The 27174-nt window shown below is 39.4% G+C and overlaps 1 protein-coding gene across 1 annotated transcript; it reads right to left on the reverse strand.

The window, feature by feature from the left end:
* Positions 1–1360: 1360 nt before the first annotated feature.
* Positions 1361–19251, reverse strand: LOC111694063 (zinc finger protein 177-like). Its single transcript, XM_023460758.1, has 4 exons — positions 19226–19251; positions 19039–19153; positions 18588–18968; positions 1361–1510 (listed from the first exon to the last, which is right to left on the reverse strand). The coding sequence occupies exons 1-4, from the start codon at positions 19249–19251 to the stop codon at positions 1361–1363; spliced, it is 672 nt and encodes a 223-aa protein (XP_023316526.1).
* Between the last annotated feature and the right edge of the window lie 7923 nt (positions 19252–27174).

The following is a 27174-nucleotide window of genomic DNA, read 5'->3' on the forward strand; positions in this document are numbered from 1 at the left end:
ACACACGAGCAAACGGCAAAAATCACTGCGAATCGATAAGTCAACTTTTTCACCTTTAACACAAGCTGTATGCAGCTCACCTAACAGCGAACTCAGTAAAAAGTGCAATGCAAATTTTCACACTCGCACAAAAAAGAGCGAAATTAACGGCACAAAATTACGACTCACAACGATCAAAATAGCAGAGCTCGATCAAACGCGTGTTTACTCGTTCCAGCCCAGAGAGAGAGAGAGAGAGAGATGTCTTTTGTATTGTAGCATCTTTCCACGGCGACGTGACTACGAAATATCATCGTCTTATGCACTGTATCGGCTCTGCCGTTGAAGATCCGTGCTCGTCTATGGTATACGGATCCTCGTCGTTATGCGCGACTCGTCTCGTACTTCTGACGTGATTTTTTCTGTTGTGTAATCCCTCCGCACCGAGACTCGATCCTTGTTTCGAGTCGCTTCGATGTTGGCGGTGGCGATGCATTATTGTACGTATTCTACCACCGATGCTAGTGAGATTTTTTTTTCCCCCGGTGATATTCGCAACGACTCGCGAGGTGCTGGGGTAGAGCCGATTTTCGAACGACGAAAACTTTTCAAGCATCGATTCTATCGCGTACCAAAGTTAACGCGTGATATCACTCGAATGGCCGGCTTATTATATCCGATGACGCGTCTATGGTGCTCTAGGTGACGCACCGAAACGTCTCAATGCTCGAGAGTCGCGCTTACCATTGAAAAAAGTGTTATAGGCGGTCGTTTCATTCAATTTAACTAATAGGATACTGTTGGGAGTTATGAAAAGAACCATTTCTTGAATACTCGAGCTCGAAGTTATAGAAACTGAGAAAATTTACGATGTTTGACTTTCGAAACATCGCAACTCAGATGGTATTGATATTATTGAAAAGTCCCAACGAGTTATTTCGTGCTCATTGCCATTTAGCGCAAATTTAATAAGCACATTTTAATTTAGGGGTATGATAACTACCCCCGTTTTCATCGAAAATTTTGAGTTTCTCAGTCCGTTTCTTTACAAGCTAATTTCTTTGACTGCGCGGATTATAGTTGACGCACTCACGGCAGATGTTGCATTGCCAATTCTCTCAAACGGTTGAATTTAACACTGATGTATAAGAGAAACATAAGAGAATATGAAAGATAAATACTGATTATCCTCTATGTTCAACCGCTTTGAATAGTACTACTTACAGCATCCACCACTAGATGGCGAGGTATCTACATCTGCAAATCTGCAAGTGATAAAATAAAAGTGATTGTACATAAGTCTCAGCATATACGATTGCTAACGTGTTAATTATTTTATTAATATTTATAAAAAAATTGGTATAAAAAAATTACCTTATACTTATTCTTGACGCTCTTGAGGTCTTTGATAAGGTGGTATTACCCGAGGTCTTGGTACTCTTAAAGGTTCAGCTGGCGGGGATGGTGGTAAAAGAACAAAAGGATTAGCATCTAGTAAAAGATCAGGCCTATTTCTAAACATTCCCACTACCTAGTTTCTAATATTAATATTAAAGTAAATAAATCCTCGATCATAAAATACAACACATTAGAACACATGCAACTTACTACAACTATTCGTACGAGGAAAATTATTAGGGTAATCCCATCATTGCTCAAATTTGTTTCGACGAAAAATGCACCACACGAGACTATATTAACAGCTTGCCTTCTTCTATCTTCATTCCCCGTAACATGAGAATTAATGCTACAAGCCTGAAATATATACATGGGCTATTCCACAACAGGTGTTGCAGGCCCAAAAAATGAAGTTGAAACTAACCATTTACTCTTCAAGAACACAATGAAAAATGAAAATCCTGAAGAGCACAGCCCCCTAGGTCAACCCTCATGGATCTACAGGGGCTCAAAGTTGGATTTTTATGTTTTGAAGATATTCTGCTTGTTACTCTGTTTTTGGGGTGGATATGAAAAAATTTTTAAACCATGTATTTTCATGTAAAATTTGACGTAAAATTCAAACCAGCCCATATTGTTATATGTTCATCGATACACCAAAATACAACTTCTGATAAAGTTTCATAACTGAGTCTCTATTACAGACAATTTGATGGCTTGCGGAGGGCCAAAAAACATGGAAAATGAGGAAAAAACCTTTTTTTTTGGGAATGTAAAATATGCAAGAACTAATACTGTTCTTAGGTAATGTGGAAACGATATTCTTTATAATAGTGCAAAACTCAAACCTATAGTTTTGCCTATTCTTTTACTTTATTTATAATAAACGAATTATATTTTTTTTTAGAAATTTATAAATGTTATTAACAATAACATGTCAGAGGAGGGGTGGGAGGGGAGCCTGGAGGAGGGGATCTCGGAGGAGAGGATCTGTATCGTCTATATATATAGTAAGATAAGATGTACCCTGTATACGTATAACAGTGCTGTACATGCTGGAGCAGCAACGCCACGGATCTATGTATATCCATTCGATGTGTCTCGAGGCACGCAGAGATTGCTACGTCTCGCGGGAATAAATCCAAGCGAGAGAGACCAACGCTGCACTACGCCGCGTCGCCGTCGACGAGACGACGATCCGAATCTCAATTCGTCTCCCATACTCTCCGTCTCTGTCTCTCCCTTTGGCTCTGCGAGCGAGTAAGAGAGAGAGAGATGGAGCGCGAAAAATCTCTCCGCGCGAGTATCGAAGTAAATCCATCGGCGTCGCGTGTTATATTAGCAGTTATTGCGCCGTTGCGCCACGCACCCAAGTGCGGTATATGCGTATTATGACACGGCGGTGCAACGGAGGATAAAGAGAATTATCCTCGTACGTTTTCACGCTTGGCAGCGGCAGCAGTGACAGAAGAAACGGCAAAGGCCGATCGAACTCATAAAAGCTGCTTCTCCGAATTCGAGAATCGTAATTGCGTCCATTTGGTATGAGATCTAGCTGCGCAATGATACGACGCGACGCTTCAAATTCCACATTACACCAGAGCAATATCCTACGAGTAAAAATAATGTGTGTATTTACATGTATCACATCGAAACGTGAGCCAATTTTCGAAGGATAGGAAAATTTCTTTGTACATATAGCAATCGGAAAATCGTTTGCCACTTGCGAATTTACAATGCTCCATCTGTTGATGAAATCAACAAGCTCATCATATCAATGTGAAAATTACGTTTAGGATAAAACTTGCTGCTATACAAAATCGATATTGAAATCGTCATCGTTTCTATAAATTGTGCAATAGCTAAATGTACACGCATTCATTCGTCAAATAATAAAAAATGGGTGACGAATCACATGCACAAAACAAAGATCGTCTACATAGCTAAATTTTATATTTTCCTAGGCCCTGTGGTTAAAATTACATCAATCGTGCGTCCCAAGAAAAACATCATGATTATTCAGAAAATTTATTAATAAACCTGGTATATTTTACGAATCTAAATCTAAATCGAATATAAATCTAAATTGTACATCGAATACATAGAGGTCACCTTGCACAATGAATGTTGAAATGCTTATTTAACGTTATAAGTACTATTACAATTAACTTTTGTATTATACATGATCTGATAACAACAATTTATTTGCTTTGAAAAATTTAGACTAGTTTTCAACACTTTTGGATACAACGATACTACTTTAAACTTCCACCATTAGATGGCTAGTACCTTTTTGTTATAAATCTGCAAGTTGCAAAGTAAAAATAATTGTATAAGTCAAAGCATGATTTTTTTTTTAAAAATCTTTTTCCTTCAGATTGTGTATTTTACTTTCTATGTCCAAATATCATAAGACAAGAAAAAAGAATAATAACTGCTCATCCAAAAATGGTCATTTACATGTCGAAAGCGGTCAATCACTGGTCCAAGTACCCTATATTCTTATGGGCAGGTAGGAATAATGAGAAGGCAATGTAAGATGTATCTTCTTGCTTTATTTAATTTCTGAGAGCTCTCTCAACAACTTCTGCATATGCCCAGATAAAGTAAAGTGAGACTAGGGACTCTTCTAAAAATTGCCGACTAAAAAGCTCTCGACTAAAAACAATCATTATCACTATAATATATTGTAAATGTTATATTATGACGTAAAATACCATGTGAGATTCTAAATGATTTTCCCGGTAAGATCCCTTATCACTACGGAAGCTGCAAACAAAATACATAAATAAATTTTCTCTTGTACATAATATTTACGGGAGGCAAATTTGAGATATCCTGAATGAAAATTCGAAATATATGCTCGGAATAATGATGCTGGCGGTCTGTCCGTATATTATGTATATAATACAATACGCCGCTGCTCTCGGAGATCTGAAATACGTCCATTTTATATGAGTTATCCGGTTTTAAAAGCGCGGGAAGCACCGCACTTTTGATTTATTGTTCGATAAAATGTTGCGTGAGCTTTTAGGGACAATTTTTTTCTCTTTCTCTCTCTTTTGTGCCGCGTACGCACAAAACGCGAAAAAGAAAAATTACACTCCATTTTTTCGGTCTTTATCGTTTATATATTTACGTGGAATGCGATTTTCGACGTAAATATATTCAAACACGGCCATTGGATATAACTTTGTTAAATGTTTTATGTATACGCGCGAGCATGCAAAGTGCATGCGATATTTGGCGAGGGGTAGAGAAAAACTTTGCTCTACGCTCGCTCTAGTCTAATCGCGCGCGTCGATTGTACATTTTTCGCGACGCAGATAATCTCGTGTACAATGAAATGAAAAAAAAAAATTGTTTTTTATCCTTTACAGCGAAGATATAAGAATTTATGCTCTCGAATTTAATCACTCGAAATTCGAGCGATTTATCCAATTCCGCATCGACTATTTTTCATCGTTACAATTTGCGTATATTTATATATTATTCTCTCGCGCGACGCACGCCTATATATATAAGAGAGCTTAGCCGAGCCGAGCGCGCGCGGGGGTAACTCGATGAACTATGCCGCAAGTCTTATATACTTTACCGTCCTCGCTTCCCGCTCGCCTGACTTCGCGCGCGCGCAAACAGTGGGAAATTCTTGGATATTATCCGTGTGCCAAAGGAGGCCAAGACGTTGTATACGCTGCGCAGCAGGCTTGGCTGCTGCTGCTGCTGCTTCTGCAACATGTTTCTCGAGACAACTGCGCTCACCCCGCATCCCCTCTGTGCTGTGTGTGTAAGCTGTATGTACTATATTAATTTTAAGAGACGCCGAGGCTAATCTCGCCTAATGGCCTACTGATCACTGCAGAGGTGCAGGCAGGCAGGCAGTATAGTGTATATCATTGTTATTGTTACCCACGGCTGTGCGGCGCGCACTTAGTAAATAGTATAGGCATAAAGTGAGAGGGACAAAAGCGTCAACCGAATTTCAGGCGTTTTGGAAGCTAATGTATGCACAGAGAGAGAGAGATCTCAAGATATACACCATACGTACATTATACATTTTCAATTTGAAGCAAGATGCAAATGAAGCGTCTCGCGCAGCGATCCCGTATATATATGCCAACGTCAGAGATTTGCAAATGTGTCGTTGTGTGTACATACTCCGCGTTCGAAGAGATTTCGTGTATATATATAGACACGTTACATGTCTAGATGTATATCCGCACCTTTACATTATACACGGAGCGCAGTTGGGAGTACGTTGAGCTACACTACTCACAGTCAGACACGCGATCCGCTGCGAAAAGGGGCTTTTACACGCGGTATCTGTACCGAGTGCGGTGAATTAATTTTCCATCGGATGCGAAAATAGTTAAGATTTAAAAAAATACATATAGTTGAGCTCTGATTAAAGTACTTAGCGGTGCCTCGTTTTTACTCTCTGTATGTACGAGTGCCCCGGCGACGATAAAACACAAGTTCATCTTTCTCTCTCTCTCTTTGACTCTTTGCCTCTTTGTACGGCGCAGGCAAACGAGGCCGGGGCTTTTCTTTCCTGGCAATTTTCCCCGAGAGCTAAAAAAGTCGCACTGCGCGCTAATCGCTCTCTCAACCATGATAATTAAGTTGATAATTACGAAGAGTCTTTGGGGAATTTTGCACGGAACTCTTGGTGTATAACACACACACACACACACACAGCAAGTTAAGATGCATTGTTGCTGGCAACTGAGGTCCATGTGCGTTATGGCAAGATCTCTCGAAAAAGTTGCGAAAACTTGGGGCAAAATAAAAAAAAAACAGGAAAAGAAAGAAAGAAAAAGAGAGAAAGAGAGATGAAAACACCTCGAAGTGTATATCTGCTTTAAGAGACGCAATTTTGTCGCAGACCAGTGCGCCACTGGCTGCTGCGTTATTATATACGTATATACGTACAGAGATACAACTGTAGCTCGCAAGAGTCTCTTGAGATAATATTGTATATTGCTCATGAATATATATGACTTTTTATCGAGCTCGGCTTTGACCATTTCTACACTCGCAGCTGTGTAGTTATACGGAACTGTAAAGCTGGTAAACGAGACTTTTTCCCAGCGACTACGTATTATAATGCTACAAATGTTGAGTACAATGACGAGTATCTACAATTACGGCTGTACAAGCGCAGAGCCAGAAAGAGCTGTATATCGATTAATTAAACGAGAGGAAAATATGATGTTTTATTTATTTATTTATTTTTTTGAAAGTCCGAGTCTGAATATTAACGCCCGGTAATAACTCGAGCACTCGGCCGTTTTTTCACTCAACAATCGTATTAAAATTTAATTCCGATAATAGCTCTCTCTCCCCGACGTTAATGACCAATCACATTAGGCCCCGAGTGGAAAATAACATAATCGGATTAGCCCTTTCCCGACCGACCTTTACATGCATACAGTAATCGGGCAAAATTGACATTTGATTTATGGGGGAAAGAGTCCGCGGAGTAATAGCTCTCGTTACACTTTTCTGCGAACGTAAAATAAAATTTGCGAGCGATGCATCAAACTTGCAATACGAGTCGTAATGCGTGTGACGTATATATGTTGCGCGCGCGCGGCATAAACTTTACCTTTTTTTCCCTTTTTTTCGATCGAAGTATGGAATATCAGCTGTGCGCGGAAAATAATCATGCCGGGAAAACTCGCGAGCATATCGTATATATACCTCGGCGAATCGATGCCAATAATTTTTTCGAAACCATCTCGTAGCTCCCCCCGCGTGTGCCTTTACTTTTGCGCATAAAAAATATCGTAATATCGAATTTGATTAACGTCAACATTTTGTTTTTTCACGGCGGAATCGATATTACGTCTCGTAAAGTTTTACCGTACACGTGGATTCGAGACAGATGTTACGACGTATAATAATTTTGAATGAGAAATCATCAAACGGAATATCGATTTTCGCTCGTAAATAGAATTTCGATGAGTCGCAAAATAATAATAATAAAGAATAGTACAAAATTAGTCCTCCAATATTTTTCGTAATAAAAAGGCGAGTTATGAATTATGAAGGCACGAAATGTTGAAACCAATATAAAAATCATAGTTTCGAATATGTCGGAGGGAGTTTCGATCAAACGTCTTACCATCATAATACTTTAGCCTTATTTTTTCAATAAAAACTTTATAAGTGCCTTGCATAAATGCTCAACGTAAATAATTGCTTAATAACCAAAAAATGATAGTAACGAATGTTTTAAAATATGTAACTATTAAATTTTTGGAGATTTTTCTGCTAGGATTATGTTATAAATGTGCCATAGAAATTTGAGCCTTTCTACCAGGGGTCTGGAAAAACACAAATTTTCATTTCTTTCTTTCGTAGCCTCGTCAACCTTCGGAGATTCATCTTTCACGCGTCGATAGTCTTGAATGCGCGCAGCGCCTCCTCGCTTCCAAACGTCTGCAAAAATTCCGTTTAAATTATTCACTAATGCATAAACTACCCTCGTAATTCGGCTGGAAAAATACCTTGTGTCTCGTAGTGACGATATATGCCTTGCCCTCGTAACGCGTGTTCGAGACTGCACGACACGCGAGGCTCTCATCTCGCGCATGAAATTAAAAAGCGTCTCGCGCTATTCTGGAGATTCATGCTGCGGCGCTATACATACGACACACGTATATGGCGCAGCGCAGCTCTCGTGCGGCGGCTTGCGGGAAAAAGAAAAGGGGAACGGAGCTTCTCTCTCATTCTCTCGCTACGGCGAGCTTTTTTGAAAGAGCTTTGGAGACGTCGACGATGGAGGTTGGCCTCGTGAAAAGCTCTTCAGTCGACATGTGCGAAGTACTAGCAGTGGTGCGTAAGTTACCTACTTTTCTTTCTCGTCTCTCGGTTCCTCCTTTTTCTTCTTCAGAAATCTTTGTTGTCGCGATCTATTTTTCTTCTTCATCTTTTTTCTTTTCTTTTTTTTTTAATATTGAAACAAGTTTGACGTTTCATGTTTAGCCGAACTATGCGCTAACTTCTAAATTATCTTTTTCATATAAAACTACGATAGTTCGGAATAGCGGACGATTGTAAAGGGATATCCCACGGCGCTAACGGACGCTACTCATATGTACAGTATTGGCTTCTTTCGCGTACACTATTGTGTATCGTAGAAAATATACATATTTTCTAATATTTTTGCATACTAGAAATAGATGTTATAATTTATAGATTATGATTTCTATTCATATTTAATATTACATCTTAATCGATGGAACTCGATGAGCATCAAAGATCTATATTCAATATATGAGGTGGAATCGAGGAAAAATTTTTTTTCAACTTACGCGGATACGGACCCCCGGAAAATGTTTTTGGGGGTCCTGGGAAAATGTTACAATGTAGGAACCATTGAAATTTCAATAGCATTTATTTATATAGCTACTTTTGTAATTTTGAGGACGTAAAATCATGTTATCTCGTGAATACAGCCAATTACTCAATTTTTGAGTCGCTAAAAAAGTATCAAAACTGATTTAAAAATAATAACTGACTAATGTGTTCGATAGGAAATTTCCTTAGCTTTCCGATACGTCGCAAATTAACCTACTAAGTAGCCATGGAACACGGAGAGCTAAATATCTCGAACAAGGGATTTTTCAGGTTTATTTTTGATTTTTCTTTGTGAAAATGAAGCTTATCGGAAAATTTGTCAGCTCTATGAGAAAGCTAAGAGAATTGCCTATCGAAATAATATCTTCATTTCTTTTTTCATGCTTATCGAGTTCAATCGCATAAGATGTAATATTAAATGTGAATAGAAATTATAACATCACATATGAGCATAATTCAAATAAGAAATGTAGGTTCGTAATGGCAACTTGACGTTTGGCCAAGTAGTTAGGCCGTTTGCCTGACACGCAGGAGTCCGAGGCTCGATCCTCGGGTCCGGCAGAAAAAAAATTTTCATTGATTTTTCGGGTACCGAAAATTATCCTCAATTTAATACACGGCAACGGACTTCTATACATAGTATCTTTGTTCTTCTTTGCAAGAAGCTTCTCCTTTTCTGTATAGTAAGGCCAATTTAAATTGACCTCACTCCATAACTTTTTCTTCAGATCAGATTTTCGATTTCGAATATTGGTAACAACTAAACCCAGGAAAGCGTTGAAGGCCTTTATTTCGCCCTCTTTTATGCCCTCTTTCTCTATCCTTCCTCTTAAGCGAGAAGATGTATCATCCTCTCCCTCAATCGTATCTCCTTTAATGGCTTCAAAGGCGTCAAATTTTGAGCAAGCAGAAGCTGTTAGTTTTCCTGCACGAGATGCTCATTGAAAGTCTCGCCTAAATGTTCTGAGATTAAATCAGGCATTGCATCTGTTGTCGATTGTGGGCTATTCATCATGATTTGTAATAAAAATGAATTAATTGATGAAAAATCATAAAAATATTATATAACAAAATAACACAAATCTAAGTTTCTATGTAATTTTTCAAACAATTTTTTTTGTTCCTAAGACCATAACAAAATCAGGAGACAAGCCTTTCTATCAATTTCTTAAAGTAATCTTTCTAATTAAAAAAAATGAGAAAATTAATTTATCTTAAAGTTCGGAGATGAACACCTCCTCTAATAACTGAGTATTCGTCAAAAGAACTTTAGAAAATCTTCATGAAGACTTCGAAAGTTAAAAATTTGTAGTCAAGGAGCTAGTACTTGTATAAAAATTTCCTGTTACCCACTTGTGAGTTCGATAAATTTATGTATACGCCACCTGTTGGCGATTCATGAACCTAAAAACTTGTTCGAAAGTATCTAGGAAGCTTTTTGAAAGTTTCACTGAAACTTTCGAAATAACCTTTCGGGAAACTTTCATAGAAACTTCTAAGAAAGTTTCCTGAAAGCTTCGATGAAACATTTACTTATGACTCTATGAAACCATCCTCGTAATCTTTTAGAAAACTTTCGAGGAACTTCCATGGAATATTTCTGGAAAGTCTCCTGAAAGTTCCTTGAAAGTGTCTGTAAAGCTTTCTTCAAGCTTTTATTGAATCTTCTAAGATAGTTTCATAGAAGCATCCCTGGAAGAATTAGGGAAGCTTCCGGAAATTTTAAATGAAACTTTTAAAAAAGTAATTTTAGAAACATTTTTTGTAACCTCTCAAAAAACTTTCAGAAAGATTCCATGAAAACTTTCTGGAAAGCACCCTGAAATTTTTTCGTAAATTTCCATAAAGCTTCCTTCGAGCTTTTATTGATGCTTCTAGAATGTTTTCATGGAAGCATACCGGTAAGGATTAGGGAAGCTTCCCGAAAGTTTTAATGAAACCTTCAAAAAAACATTTTATGAAATCTTTGTGGCAACCTTTCAGGAAACTTCCGAAAAGTTTTCATAAAAGCTTTTCCTGTATGCTTCTGGGAAGTTAAAAAAAACTTTCTGAAAACTTTCTGGAATCTTTCATGGGAAGCTTTCTTGAAAGATTTCACGGGAAGCTATCATGCTATGTGGGTTGTGTCTTCACTATATAAAAATGCCGAAACTGTGAAAAAATCTTTTTTGATTGGGATAAAAGTATATATGTACAGTTAGCTCTGTACAAGTTTTATTCATCCGTGCAAAAAGTTCATCGATAAAACCTTAATATCGATTAAAAAATAACCATTTTTTTAAAGGAGCGCCAACACATCCCGGTCTCCCCTACCTTATTGACCAAGTGATTGTAGCACTAATAATTTACGAATCATAAACTCATATATTTTTCCATTACGTCTCTCAGCATTCCAGCCTGCTTATTCAATAGTCATGAAATCAAATATATTGCGATGTCTATTCGCATTTTCAAAATTATAAACACATTGTAAAGTTTGTAATACAATAATTCAATAGTTCATAATATCATTGGTAAGAATCATAGTGAACTTATTTTACTGATGACTCTACTTGCCCGTCCGTCTATTAAATTTAAAACTTTCACTATCGCCATACTCTGATGAAAATGCATACAATAAAAATTTACAATAAAGTTAATGATCTCAAATGATAATATTTAGCTATTCGCCCCGCAAAATTTTGTAAAATTCATAGAGCAAGTGATAATGTAAGGTTTGTATAGAATTTCGATCGAGACCGCCGGGCAAGTAGAGTCATAAGTGAAGATATTATCAATTACTGAATTATTATATTACAAACTTTACAGTGTGTTTATAGTTTGAATAATGAAAATTTCGAATGGTTATCGCAATCGATTTGATTTCAGTACTATCATAGCTAAGTAATCAATCAAAGGTGGGTTGAGTTTTTTAACTTCAACAAAGACTAAACAACAAATTAATTCATAGTATACACGCGAGTCCCTCTGAATTAATTCCTCGTTGCTTACGTACACAAACTAATCATAGAAAAGATAAAGAGAATTAAAAAATTATTTCACGAGCGAGTACCATAGTAACAATCCTCGGCATCACCTCGATATCCACACGACTTTTCTCCTTCATCCTCGCTGCCATGTACATACATTTCATAGATATATACGTTTCTGTTCTCGTCGTCCTTGTCGTCGTGGTCGTCGTCGCTGTGCGTATATATGCGGCACTGCCAAGGGAGAGAAATACCCAAGCTCGACGACGACTCGACCGTATATAGATGCTGCAGCGCTATTACATACCTATGTATACGCAAGCTGCTGATGGTACAATACATACATATATAGCCAGTATCCGTCGTCGTCGTCGGCGGCGGCGTCGCCATAGCTACGCGCGGGCGCACGAGTGAATCTCACACACAGGAACACGGACGCGCGGTGCAACAGCAGCGGCGGCGGCGGCAACGGCAGCAGCAGGCGTATAAATGCATCGGCCATCGAAAGGGTTATACGGCTAGAAGAGTGCGACGACCGTTTCAGTACACGCGCGGTGACCGACGAGCGAGCACTTGTTGTCCCTACTGTGCCGTGTTTCTGCCGTTTTCGCCGCTGCTCTCTTTTTCTCTCTCTATCTATCTATCTGTCTATCTATCTATACCGTCTGTACCATTAATCCTCTCGTACACCTTGCATAAAAATACGCGCACTCTGTGTGGTGGAGGCGATCTCTGTGCTTGACATACGTTGAAAAAAGAGCTACGTACGATTGTCGGTTGGTTGGTTGTTCTGTGCGAGTGCAAAATTTGGTGATCGAAGAAAAAAGAGAAATCGAAAAAATTGTTGAAAATTTTTTGTTCAGAATTGTGTGAGTTCGCGACTACTACTGGCCTTCGACGATTTTGACTTTTCGCCGGGCAATCAAGAACCAAGAAGAGAGGTCCAGTAGAGCTCGTTCGAATTACACTCGAGGTGAGGCAATTATTGCGAAACATTCTGCATGCCTGCGAAGCTCGATCGGAGAATTCGTCAACGACGCCGATGCGGGTGCGACGAAATCGCGATCGCTGCCAATATCAAAGCTAATCGCGTGTACATACACCTAAGAATAATGAAGATGAGTTTGGATGAATAATTTCCTTCGCGCGAACGATCTATTATTGACGTGATCGCGCGACGACGATGGATCTCATGAATTTTTCATACGAACTAGTACGAGAGCTAACTTCTAACAATTACACACGCCGAGGAAATGATAGATTCTGATCTCATTTCGAATCATAATAGTCACGGAACTTTACGATTCGTCCTGTATAAAATATATGCATGCGGGAGGAACTAAGAAAGCCACAAATTGCGCCGAGATTACTTTTCAATAATAAAAAGGGGAAATTCGATGAAATTCTATATCGATTCGAGTAAAAATGATTCCTTCCTGGAGAGTGTTGGCTGCCTAGTATACCAGTTATAACTTAGGACTGCCTTCGCTGCTGCTGCTCTTGTAATAAGATCTTCAATTAAAAATTTTCCCTCTTGCATCTCATTTTCCTCCTCGTTCTCTCTATCTCTCGTCGTTGCGCATCAATGATAATAATAAAAATAATAATAATAATAATAATGATAATAATTATTTTTGACTCGACGTCTGTACTCGAGGTACGAGATCCGGTTCTACTTGCGTGTACGAGATTCGATTTCCAATCGGTGTGGCATCGACGTTATAATTTTATTTATAACCGCACGATCGAGATTCGACGTCGGTTATATATCGTATTATTATATTTCACCGAATCGCTCTCTCGGCCAGCCACCTCGCGAAACTCAATTACACAACGAGATATATACGTGTACCGTTGGAGCGAACTTCCGCGATTTCTGAATTTACAATTGGCAGCGAGTCAAGGATGATTTTCCAAAACTGCGCTAATGGTATCTTTCCTCTCTTTTCTCTCTGTATATATACTTCAATCTGTGCGTAAGCTCGAGTCTTGAATCATATAATATACATATAGCGACGAGCTAATTTTCTCTCGATGAGAGGTTGAATTTTATTCTTTTCTCTCGCGCCTCTTTTCCTTCGCTCTCGGTGCTTTAACGTTTAATGAGCTTTAAACGAGCTTATAGCAATTTTCGCGTTGCACAATCTATACAGGTCGTCGAGGCGATGAAGCAACGATGTATAATCTGTATACCCATTCAACTATATTGTATATATACATCGAGCATAAATACTTTCAAAAGAGAAACGAAAAATCAATGCAAAAATCCTGCCCGACCCGTCAATTTTTCTTACTCCCGCTCGGCTCGGCGTTATAACTGACGCATTCCGTATCGACATTTGGATCGTCGTCGTCGCTGCTGCTGCTGCTGCGGAGAAGTAGAAAGAAAATCGTAAAGTTCGGGGAGAATATTTCCTCGCGGAAGGGTTGAGTTTATCAAATATATAATACGCGCACCCGCCTCGACTCCGCGCGAAACTGTCAAAGTCACTTCTGTGTTCTCCTCAGGGCGACGGTGGTACTGGGGGTTCAAGAAACTTTCTTGTACGCGTCTTTAGCTGCGTCGGGGACGCGCACCTGCACGCATCGATTCGCGCGAGCCTTTTTTTACATCAATCATCGTGCGTGCGTGTGCGCCTTCGACTTTGACACACGCGAGACTGTATACAACGTAATATGGGTATAGAACAAAATCTCGTTCCTTTCGGGCGTAATGCATCGAAGCTTTTACGGAGTTCGTCGACTGCAGAAATCAGAATTTCCATTCGTGAGAGAAGATCGTGAGTCGCGAGAAAAAAAGGTTAAGCGCGTATCGTAGCTCGCAGAATTACGTCAGTTCAGTCTGCTGTGCTCGCGAATCTCTACGGAACGTGTATTGCCATTGTTTCAGCGGCTTTTCCGCTCCGGCGCACACAGCCGCGCGGTATTAGACGGGGTATAGTCGGTACACTAAACCTGTCACACTTTCGAGTCCCACGACCGAATTTTTCGCATATGCTGCTGCTTCTGCCGCTGGAATCCTTTTGTGAAGAGTCTCTCGCGGTCGTCGCGACCAGTAGCACAGTAGTAAGCTTGAATAAAAATAAATAAAAACTACGCGCTGGCCCTCCCATGATCTAGCGGGCAAATATAAGCGCGCGTAAATCGAGGAAGTTTGATGAACATTGCAGGACCTTTGCGTGCTATATTTCACGGCTGAAACAGCAGAATTTTGTACGCGAGTTCGTTTCGCGTAAATAGCATTGCATATCCTCTTTTTCTCTATACCTAATGTTTACATTGGGAAAAATACATAAACTACCACTATGCACTATCGCAGCTCGAAGCGATAGGGATGCATTGCAACTGTGCCTGCGTACGAGCTATGTATAGACACGTGCAAGCTCGCAGCTCTTTTCGAACGAGCTTACAAATTTCCAAATAGCCCCATTGACTGGTATGCATGCATACGTACGCGCAGCTAGTCCAGGGTAAAAAAGTTCACCACCCCCCTATGAATGGGGTCCGCTGCAGCTCTCGAATTGGATCTGCAGAGAGGTGCAAAACGAATTTTAGCACACGAGCGTGACTCGAGAAACTCGAGTCGAGCTACTTGCCTGCTGCTGTATACATTCATTCAATAAAAGCCCAATGACACGTATGCATACGAATGACACACGCGCTAGACGGAATTAAAGGTCCGCTTGGTTGAGGCAACGAGGAAAAAGGGTCTATTTCTCTGTGTGTGTGTGTGTGTGTGCTTTCGAGAGAATAACAGGATTCAATTTTTCGAATAGGGGGATGAAAGAATATTATTTCTTTCAATTTCTTGTATTATTGCGTTTGATAAATAGAACGATAGTTGCAAATGTTTTTTTTAGTTATAATGGTTTAGCTATGATTTCCAATTTTTATCAATACTTTTATAAGCTCTCGGATTGATCTAATGTTGAAATACTAAAATCAAAGAACAAAAGATGAAAGAGAGGATAATCAAAAGTCACGCAAGCAGGCAAACTATTAAAATCCGGCTTTCGTATCCTGAACTTTCGTTTCTTATCGCTAGGTGGCTCGCCACCGAGTGTCTCATCCGCAAGCGACGTAACGTCGATTATTGTATAAAGATGAGTGTTAAACCTGATTTTATTTTACTCATAAGTTCAATGATGGAGTCGTTTGCTCCCGCTTTCTTCTTCGCAAACATTATACATTGGCGAAAACACGATCTGTTTTTTTTTTCATCGTTTTGTCGCAGAATTTCTGGCTGCGCTGCTGTAGTTCGTACGATACAGACACGTATACACGTTTGGCAGCATATTTGGATGATTTAGCAGGGGTTGCCTGTGAATCTATACATTTCCCAAGCCCACATGCATACCTGCACTCACACACAATCTCATACAATACCACTGCTCAGAGCTCGTAGTCCTACAGCACTACTTTTCAACGTTTTGGATATGCTGGTGTCCTATATTTATGCATTACGTATACATGTTCGGCGGACTACATTGTGTACTCCGGGCGTAAGCATACATACCATCTCCCCTCCCTCCCCTGCACCCCCGCACACACACACACACACACACACACATACAAACACAAGTCGGTCGGTCAACTCGCGCGCACCCGGATTTACATTGGGACGAGCTATTTATTTGTTTGCCTCCCTTTCGCCCGGCTCCTGTCCCTCCAGCAACCTGCAGTACTGTTCATCCGTGCGCATGTGTGTGCGTGCGTGCGTCCAGCTCGACGTGCGCGCGGACCTATGTACGCGTAGTTCGCGCGACGCGCCGAGGCTAATATTAGCGTACGGGGGGTAGGACGATCGTGTAAATAATGCCGCCGAACGCACTGGGTAGCATGATAAATTTATTTCTACGCGCTTATTTAGTGTTTGCGGTACGCGAGCTCGAAAGAGAGGAAGTTATTTACCGCTAGCGCGCGAGCGCCGATCCGTATGATATTCACCTGTGTGTGTGTACCTGTGCGAGCTTTTATTATGCGCGATGTTTGCGCTCGAAAGCTACTGCTGCTGCGCATAACACCGAACGTTTGTTTAAATTTTCCACGAGATTTTGTCCATACGCTCGGGGATCTTCCTCGGCTCGAGTCGAGGCTAATAATAATTGATGCGCGCCCGTCCGCGTCGATTTATAAATCCCGTGTATATATAGAGCGTGTGTGTGCGCGCTGTACGAAAACCATCGATTTTTTTTTTTTGTCTTTTAACCAAAGCTTGTACTGCAGTGGCACGGATTTAATAATAGACTTTGAAAAGCTTCGGAAAACGGGGATAGAATTCATTTATGAGCTCGGTCACGACGGATAGAGAGACGTACACACAGGGACGAGTTTAAGCTCCGACGAGCGAGCAACGACGCGAAAAAAATAAAGAGAGAGAGAGAGAGAGAGAGAGTGAGTCACCGAAACAATTCGCGATATTTTTCAATATATATTCCGAAACAAAGAAAAATAGTACTTACGGGCGAGCTGCCGCATATAAGGCAGGATGTACGTCTTCTTCTTCTTCTTTCATCGAATTCCAAATAAAAATGGATTTCTTTCGCATGGATATACATGGGAGCGCGCGCACGCGAGTATGTATGTGTATGCCTAGTGTGCTGCTGCTCCATCCCTTGCGCGCGAGAAACGATCCAGTCATAATACCCCAGCCCGAAGAAAGTATTAAAAGAGGAAAGCCACTATAAATTACATTCCTTGGTACGTAATATATCGACCCCCGCTCGTTGGTATATATATCGGAAGAAAAGGCCGAGGAGTGCGAGTATACGAGAGCCTCGGAGACTCGAGACGTACGTACACATGCGTTTCTGTTTTTTCTCCGTTGTCTTAGTGTCGTATGCTGCACGCATTCGATGCGACGCGTGGCTAAAGTCAATTAAATTTACTCCGCGTCCGAGTGAGAGCAGCAGCAGTAGAAAAATAGTATTAATATTTGGATTTATCAAGACGATGGTAATTACAAATTAATAACAGTTTGATATATTTTATTGTTCTTCAAAAAGTACAAGGATATTAGTTTAAATTTTTTTCCAAAATTACATGTATGTGTTCTTCACCGAATTCAAAAATTCGGAACAAATATCACGCTTTGCTAGGGTTTGCTCTGATTATGCATCTTCATTGTGTGAATTTTGAGGTGATCTCACATTCAAACGGTTTACTCCGATCATGTACCCTTACTATGTGAATGTTGAGGTAACTTTTTCGTCCAAATAACTTATGACAAATCTCACATTCAAATGACTTTTTGTGATCATGTACTGAATTTATGTGACGTTTGAGTACATACTTGTATCCGAATGATTTGTGACAAATCTCACATTCAAAAGATTGGGCACGATCGTGTACTCTCATTATGTGTTTATTAAGGTTACTTCTTTGTCCAAATGATTTTTGACAATTTTCGCATTTAAAGGGTCTGCTGCGATCATGTACTGTCATTATGTGGCTTGTGAGTTTACACTGTACACCAAATGATTTGTGACAAATCTCGCACTCAAAGGGTTTGATGCGATCATGTACTATATTCAAGTGTTTATTTAGACCACTCTTGTATCCAAATGATTTATGACAATTATCACATTCATGGGGTTTGCTATGATTGTGTACTCCACTTATGTGTTTATTGAAGCCACTCTTGTATCCAAATGATTTGTGACAAATCTCACACTCGAAGGGTTTGCTCCGATAATGTACTGCATTTATGTGAAATTTGAGGTATTGTTTTTGTCCAAATGATTTGTGACAAATTTCACACTCAAAAGATTTCATCCGAAGGTGTACTGCCTTTATATGAACTGCGAGGTTACTTTTTTGTCCAAATGATTTGTGACAAATATCACATTCAAAGGGTTTTCTCCGTTTATGTACTACGTTGACGTGTTTCTTGAGGTTCTCCTTATAGCCGAAAAATTTGTGACAAATTTCACATTCATAAGGTTTGCTCCGGTTATGAACTGCATTCATGCGACTACTGCGGTTACTCTTACCTCCAAATGATTTGTGACAAATATCAAAATCAAAGGGTTTGCTACTATTATGTACTGGGAATTCATTGAATATATTTTCATTCATGTCATTCGTCTGATTTCCGTTTTCCGTTTTCACAATAGTTAGGCAACTTTGGTACTCAGTTTTGCATATGTTTGTCGATGAACACTCGAGTTCAAGTTTTACATGCTTGAATTCAATCTCTATGAATATTTTTTCATCCAACTTTTCTTGCGAGGTCATAACCTCATTCATGTGGTTTGCCTAAAATGAAAATTGTGATGCAGTCATGGACAGTAAAGAAACTTAATGTAATTTACACTATTGAACTCACCGATGATTTATAAAACGATAATGTTTCCAAGTTTTTGGCTTCGCTAGAGTCCAATGAATCGAAATCACAATCTCCACCTGCGTCCGGCGAATCATCATTTGGCTCTTCCTTCACCCTGAAAATAATTCAAGTTTGATGAGGCAATTACATAAAAAATTATCACGGCATGCATAAAAAATAATTATACCTAATTGTGTCCTCTCTGCTTTCCATCTCTCACTTTATTGTGTTTATTTTCACAGAAAACTTTCACGGCAATGTACACTGAGAAAAATATTTGAGGTTATATGCCTCGAGAAACCAACACTAGGCCACGAATTCGCACCAATTTGTAAACACTTTGCACTCAATGCATGAATTCCGCTCCTCTACAGATACTGATTGCACTACTTGTAATATTATCTAGATGAACCTGCGATTATGATAATTCCTCGATGATACTTTCCTCCTTTACTGTCGCGTACGAGTGTCGAGTAGATATATACGCGGTAAAGTCTATGCAAAACACAGAGGGACTCGCACATCATGAAATATACGCCGAAATTGTAATGAAAATGTCATTCATCCAGGCGCACAATTTACTTGAACATTAGTGTGATGAATACAGAGAACCCGAAAATAAATAAATGCGCACGCTAGAACCAGTGGTGAATTAAAAAAAGTGCCACCACCACGCAAACTTTCATTTTTCGTAAACACAATTCGAAAACAATTACATTGTTGAGAACAATTAAATTGTTATGTAGTTTCTATGTTATGAAAAAAATTGTTGTTATTACTGATCACGACTCATTTATCGAAAATAATTAGTCAATCGGCAAATTTATCAAAATCTTTTATTGGTGCATGTTTGATCCATTTTGGATAGGTTGTCATTTTGTGAGGTTTATAAAAAATCCAGTAGCTTACTAAATGCTTGCCCAGTTCACAGTTCCAAAGAAGACGTGAAAAAAATCTGGGCTGATAGTTGCATGAACAGATAAAGACAACTAAAAAATGAACACAGAGTAGTAGTAAGGGAAATCTGGAAACACTACAACGACAATGTCCTAGAGGTGTAATGATAGTTGAAAGCCCGAGGTTCAGGTAATACCCAATTATTTCAGTTATAGATATTTTTATTAAAGTTATAGAAAATTTGTAGGAGTATCTACACATATTTATAATTGTCAGTCATCATATTTTCTCACACCTGTGCCGTATAACCCTCGTGGACTCTCTTTTGGTGCAAAAGCAAATACTGCTTATGTCCAAATTTCTTCTCGCATTTATCGCAAGCGTAATCTTTGCGACCTTCGTGTATCGTCTTTTGGTGAAAAAGTAAACTCGATTTTTGTCCAAACTTCTTTTCGCATTCATTGCATGCAAAATCTTTGCGACCTTCGTGGACTGTCGTTTGGTGTCTGATCCAACTTCTTGAATCACTAAATTTCTGCTCACACCTATCACATGGGAAATCTCTTCGACCTTCATGGACTGTTTTTCGATGCCTCCACAAGTGTTCATGTTTTCCGAATTTACTATCACAATTGTCGCATGCATAATCTTTGCTACGGTCGTGTACAGTTTTTTGGTGGAGATACAAATATTCTTTCCATTCAAATTTCTTTTTGCATTTGTCACATTTGTAATCCTTACGAACATCATGGACCGCAATTTGATGTAGAAGCAAAGCCGATTTTCGTCCAAATTTTTTCTCGCATTTATTGCATGCAAAATCTTTGCGACCTTCGTGGACAATCTTAGTGTGGATTAGCAAATTTGATTTCAGTCCAAATTTCTTTTCGCACTTGTCGCATGCAAAATCTTTGCGACCTTCGTGGACAATCTTAGTGTGGATTAGCAAATTTGATTTCAGTCCAAACTTCTTTTCGCACTTGTCGCATGCGTAATCTTTTCGACCTTCATGAATTGTCTTTTGATGGGTGAGTAAATTATATTCACGTCCGAATTTTTTTTCACATTTATCACAAGCGTAATCTTTTTGACCTTCATGTGCTGTCTTTTGATGACTTATCAATTTCGATTTTACTCTGAATTTTTCATCACATTTATCACAAGCGTAATCTTTTTGACCTTCATGGACTGTCTTTTGATGTCTTATCAATGTCGATTTTTCGCCAAATTTCTGTTCACAAATGTCGCATATGTAATCTTTACGACCTTCGTGTACTATTCGCTGGTGATGTATCAAATTGCTTTGAGCCCCAAATTTCTTTCCGCACCTGTCGCATTGGTAATCTTTTTGACCTTCATGGACTATCTTTTGATGTCTAATCAATTTCGATTTTTGTCCAAATTTCTGTTCACAAATGTTGCATACGTAATCTTTACGACCTTCGTGTACTATTTGCTGGTGATGTACCAAATTGCATTGAACACCAAATTTCTTTCCGCACTTGTCGCATTGGTAATCTTTTTGACCTTCATGGACTGTCTTTTGATGTCTAATTAATGTCGATTTTTGTCCAAATTTCTGCTCGCAATTGTCACATGCATAATCTTTTCGACCTTCGTGTATGGTTTTTTGGTGCAGTAACAAATTCGATTTTTGTCCAAATTTTTTCTCACACTTATTGCATGCAAAATTTTTGCGACCATCGTGGACTACTTCTTGGTGTTTTATCAAATCTGCTTTATTCCTAAATTTCCTCTCGCAATAGAGGCATGGGTGATCTTTGCGACCTTGGTGGATTATTTTTTGGTGTGAAAGTAAATGTGATTTTTGACCAAATTTCTTTTCGCACTTATCGCATACGTAATCTTTGCGACCCTCATGTACCGTTTTTTGGTGCCTGATCAAATTACCTAGGCTCACGAATTTTATTTCACACTTATCGCATGCATAATCTTTGCGTCGTTCATGGATTGATCTTTGGTGAAAAAGCAAAGTCGACTTTTTCCCAAATTTCTTTTTGGACTTGTCACATGCGAAATCTTTGCGACTGTCATGTGCTGTTTTTATGTGCAAAAGCAAACTCTGTTTGGTAACAAATCTCTTGGCGCACATTTCACATAAATAATTTTTGAAAGCTTCGTGGAATATTTTTTTGTGCTTGAGTAAAGTTGATTTATTTTCAAATTTTCTCTCGCACTTGTTGCACGTGAAATTATCGTGATTTTTGTGTACTAATTTTTGGTGCGTGAACAAACTTGATTTTTTTACAAATTTTTTCTCGCACTGATCGCATGCAAAATTGTTGCGGCCTTTGTGTTCTGATTTTTGGTGCCTATTCAAATGATTTCGGAACTCAAATGTCTTTTCGCACTGGTTACATACAAAATCTTTTCTTTCATCATGAATTGTGTTTCGGTGTGCTATCAAGCTTGATTCAATTACAAAGGCCTCCTGACAGATATTACAAACGTATTGTTTGTCGTCTGAAACAACAATGTCGTGTTCACTTGAATTATTTTCCGAGACGACTTCTTGTTCACGAGATGATTTCCTCTCACTTTGATCCATTTTGGAGCCTAAAATAAACGATGAATTCTTTAATTTAGTGCCACGGAAATTAAATGAGTAAAATTTATCTTTTTCTATTATGGCTTGCTTCATCGGGTAAGACAACATTCAAACTAATTTGTTTTTACTATAAACATGATCAGTGTATCAAGGAGCGATTGTCCAAATTTTCGTTTATGATTTATTGTTTACAAATCATAACTACTGGTTTATGTATTTATACTTACAATATTTGAAACGATGTAAAATTCTAACATGGCAACGATTCCTTCAAGAACTGCACTTAGTAATTACTGTAATAATTTTGTCAGTCACGTCGATTATTTTACAAAATTCATCGCTATATACTTTTAAAGAAGGTTTAATTGCTTTATTGAAATAAATGTATTGTATGTTGACGCGTTATACACTGAACACAAATGTTTCGATTCTCTATAACGTGATCAAGTATGTATATGGTTTGCACAAGGAGTTTTTTGTGTACACGTAAAAAATAAGGAAGACGTCAAAGACCCGACTAGACTTCTTGCTCCTCACGCAACAGAGATGTGATTTTTTTTCTTCTCGTTACCGAGTGGTAGGTCAGTTAAAGCACGAGTATCACTGTGCGCTGTAAAGCAGTGAAAGTAAACGACGTGACTCCACCATTTTTAAACGTGCAGAAATCTGAGTACATGTATTTAACGCAGACTTATCAATGCGGCTAAGGGCAAGCTCAAAATTTGAAACTTTTTCGTTGGAATGATTCACGACTAGATTACATTTGCATATGCGACCATAAAAACTATCGTTGTTTGACCATTCATTTCGTTTCGATTTTCGATTTTAAATTATATAACACGTAGACAACGATAATTGATGCATTGAAGCAAAGTAACTCCACAAATGTTCGATGAGTTTTTTACGACTCTTACAATCGGATAATAAGACTTTTTTCCAATTCTGCAGTCTCGCTTGGGTGCTTTCAAACTTTTAACAAATGTACATCAAGATTTTAATTCGTAATAATCTCTCGAATCTGTCTTGTTTTACTTTCAGAACTTTGGCAAGAGGATTGGCGCGTGTATTTACGCGTATTTATAATTCGATCGATGCGAACGAAAACAAAAGATGAATAAGCCTGCGTTCATGATATGAGCTTGAGATGCTTGAAATATATAAACATCTAATCATAATAATTTAGTGAAAACTTTTATGAAATCGGATTTTTTTTGGGAGTGGTGAAACCTGGTACTATTTCTATTTTTTTATCCTACTCTCGATTAAATCATGCATAAGGTCTATATTTTTTTTCATCTCTTTTAATCTCGATCCCACTGCGTCACGGACTTCGCTCGTTACAATTACATCGAGTGCATCGTAAATCAATCACGATGATTGATGCTTTTTACGTGCCTGTAATTATTCATCACGACTCCGCGCACACGCAACGAAAGACACGGAATTATTAATTTTATTTGCCTCGCGAATGTAATATATCGACTCCAATCGACCGATTGATTCGTTTCATTCTTCTTACCTCCTGAGCAATTCTCTAATTTATATATGAGAAACTAAAACATCGGTGGGCGAGTAGTTGCTCAAGTTTGCTCTCTCTCTCTCTCTCTCCAATGTTCAATTAAAGATAATTGAAGTTTGTGTGTACTCGAAGCGGATCCGAGTCTCCAACCTGTACCTATATATAGGTGCAGTGCGCGTCACCATAGCAGCAACAGCAGCCGCGCTGCACTTCTCGTGCTATGCGAGTCAAGTACCAAGACGAGCTGCGCCGGATTAGAGTTTCGCGCTTTGTCTCCTGTACCCTCCCTTCTCCCCCACGCATGATTAAATATTCCAAATTTCCCGTCGCGCTGCGGCGTGTGCAGCGCGAAGACAAAGCCATACGTGCGCTTCTCCCTTGTCGCAGTCGGTATATATACTGCCGATCGAGGCCCGGCGAGCTTTGAGTGGGCCTTCACTTTTGATGTGGTTTCCGGCAAGCGGATCTGCTCGGGATCGTCCCATACGAGGCTCGTGCGAGCTAATTATATCCGGCCTGCCTGTATACCGAGCGAGTCGATCTGTCGGGGTACACGAGTGCAAAAAAAAAAAAACGACTACTCAAAGACAATCAGTGCGTCGCGGCACTGCGATCGTCTGTCCATTTCCTGGACACAGACGTGTAGGCCCGGGCGGTAAATCAACTCATTTGCCGAGACGCAATCCTCGCTCAAAGCTCCGATCGTAATATATATAGCGCCACAAAAAGAGGCAAACGCAGGAGCCGTCTGATGGGCATCGATCGAGCGCGAGCATAATATATAGATTTCTCAAAGCTGTCCAACACCGAGTGAGAGAGAGAGACAGAGATAGGCTTTGGCTGAAAGATCGGAATTACACACGATCCGAGGGCAAAGAGATTCGTTATCCGAGCTGTGTATGTGTGTGTGTGTGCCTTACCTCTCACCTTTGTGCCAGATCAAGGGCTGCCGCTGCATTCAGCTCGCGCAAGAATTGCCAGAGAGGCAGAGAGAGAGAGAGAGAGAGAGAGACCTGGTATGTATATATATATATATAGTGTAGTAGTAACGGCTAGATGCACACAAAGTTCAAAGAGTCCTCCGCTGCAGTCCTCTCAAAGCAGACATAATCGACAGACGCAGAAGCCATTCTCTAATCCGGAAAAGGACAAAAGGGTCGTGGCTCGTCGTGTCGGACGCGGCGCGCAAAGGCTTCGTCGTCGTCGTGCTGTGCGCGAGTTCGGTCGCTCGCCGATAATTGACGAAGTAAAAGGTAATTATTGACTACCAGCCCGAATTATACTTCGCCCTTTCTCGTCGTCGATTTTGCAGCTGTGCATTTATACGCGTATATATTTATAGGGTCGGTGCAGCTCGCGTATAATGGCATTCGTGGTGGCAGCGGTACTACTGCTCCGACTAGCGGTGCAGGTGCACTGGGAAATCAAAGCTCCGCAGCTGCGATCCGATTTAATTTCTCTCTCTCTCTCTCACGCTCGTGCGGGCTTCTTCTTCTTCTTGTTCTTCTTCGTTGCTGACGCGCGCGCGCGAGGCCACCGACCGTGTAAAGTCCTGCGAAGTCCTTTGCAGCCGAAGCGAAGTAACTTCGCGATGTTGATGACCTAGTGGTATGTACTCGGAAGAATGAGTAGATCCGCAGACACATTTACTCCGTCGGGCTATTATCATATTGTTGACAGCTGACGTCGAATCCGATTAGACTTTTGTTTTTCTGAATGGAAGCTCCAGCAAATCATTGCATTGCATTCAAAATTAGAACATTTTTGGACGTTTTTATATTTACGCTTGCTCGAATACGTCGAACACTAGCGGATATTTCCGAAACTTGATCTGTTTGTCGGCTCAAGTTTCTGTAATGAAAAGATCACGCACTGTTTTGCTGCGTCAAATCTAAAAATTACAGTACGCATGTCGATTACGGTTGGAAAAAAATAAAGATATATTTATTGCAAGTAATCACAAATAAATAGTGGGAACACTTTCATCACGAGCTTAGCTTTATTCCCACTTATATTAGGTATTCATGGACATTTCTTTTGCCATGAGCGTGACCGCGCATTTTAGTATATAGTAATTGTCGTTTGAAATATATTGCTAAATCCTACAAGGACAAACATGCCGAAAATTGGTTTCAAATTGCATTTTCGACGGTTACCCATATTTATACTAACCATAACTTGACTTTGCCACTTGCGGATATACAATACTCCATCTGTTGACAAACTCGAAAAGTTCACAATCAAAATATGACACTTTCGATTACGATACATATGGTTGTAATGATAAGCACACAAGCAGTTTCAGGATAGTAATTCTCGCGTCATTTACCCAAAAATACCTCACAAAAATGTTCTTGCGATTTTAAAATACTTGATTTGTTGATGGATCACGTGATTGATGGAATGGAAAAGCTGATCATAATCAAAATAATTCTGAAATATTGATTCGTAAATGTACAACTCATTTTTTAGATAAAGAAACTTCAAAAAAATTCGATGAAAAAATTAAATCTAAAGGTATTAAAAATGAAAAATGTTAAAATAAAAAATAATATGAGAGACGTGTTACTTATTTATAAGCTCTAACTGAAATCGCTTATTGTAGTAACCAACTTCGATTACCCGAAGAATGAGAAGATGCATTCGTTTTTAGAGCCTCGCTTCAAAAATTTCCATATCTGCGAGTTGAACATTTTTTTTTTGAATATCTTCTTCTCTGGCACGCATGCAAATCTCGAAGGACATTCTCGATGACAAAAAAGGATGTGGGACATCGTTTGAATGTGGAATCGTGCGGAATAAACTCGTACGGAGAGCTTTTCCAAGCTTCATTTCGTGATTCGAGTAAGTAGCAGATCGAAGCTCAGAAAAGCGTAGAGGAGACGGTCCGCGCAGAGCTGGAAAGTCACTCGGATAAAAGAAAAAAAAACTCGGATGCATCTAGAAGTACGCCTTAGCATTGCCATCGTGCAGTTGGATATAGGTACTTTTCCCTCGCAAGCTCGCTCATGTCTGTGTGTGTGTGTGTGGCTATAACATAAAAAGATATGTGTATCGAGAGGGTAAGATGATAGCCGGGGGCTGACTACTACTACGAGGTCTCTTCAGCTCGTCCTGGAGGAGGTAAAAAAGCGGCAAAAAGGGATGGAAA

The sequence above is a fragment of the Trichogramma pretiosum genome, unplaced genomic scaffold (assembly GCF_000599845.2).
Source record: "Trichogramma pretiosum strain Unisexual culture from Peru unplaced genomic scaffold, Tpre_2.0 scaffold38, whole genome shotgun sequence".
Taxonomy (NCBI): Eukaryota; Metazoa; Arthropoda; class Insecta; order Hymenoptera; family Trichogrammatidae; genus Trichogramma; species Trichogramma pretiosum.

Coding starts and splice junctions, on each gene's coding strand:
- LOC111694063 (XM_023460758.1), bottom strand. CDS start 19,251: ATGGAAAGCAGAGAGGACACAATTAG. Junction 18,969..19,038: donor TATCGTTTTATAAATCATCG/GTGAGTTCAATA, acceptor TTTTCATTTTAG/GCAAACCACATGAATGAGGT. Junction 1,511..18,587: donor ACCTCAAGAAACACGTCAAC/GTAGTACATAAA, acceptor ATTAGAAACTAG/GTAGTGGGAATGTTTAGAAA.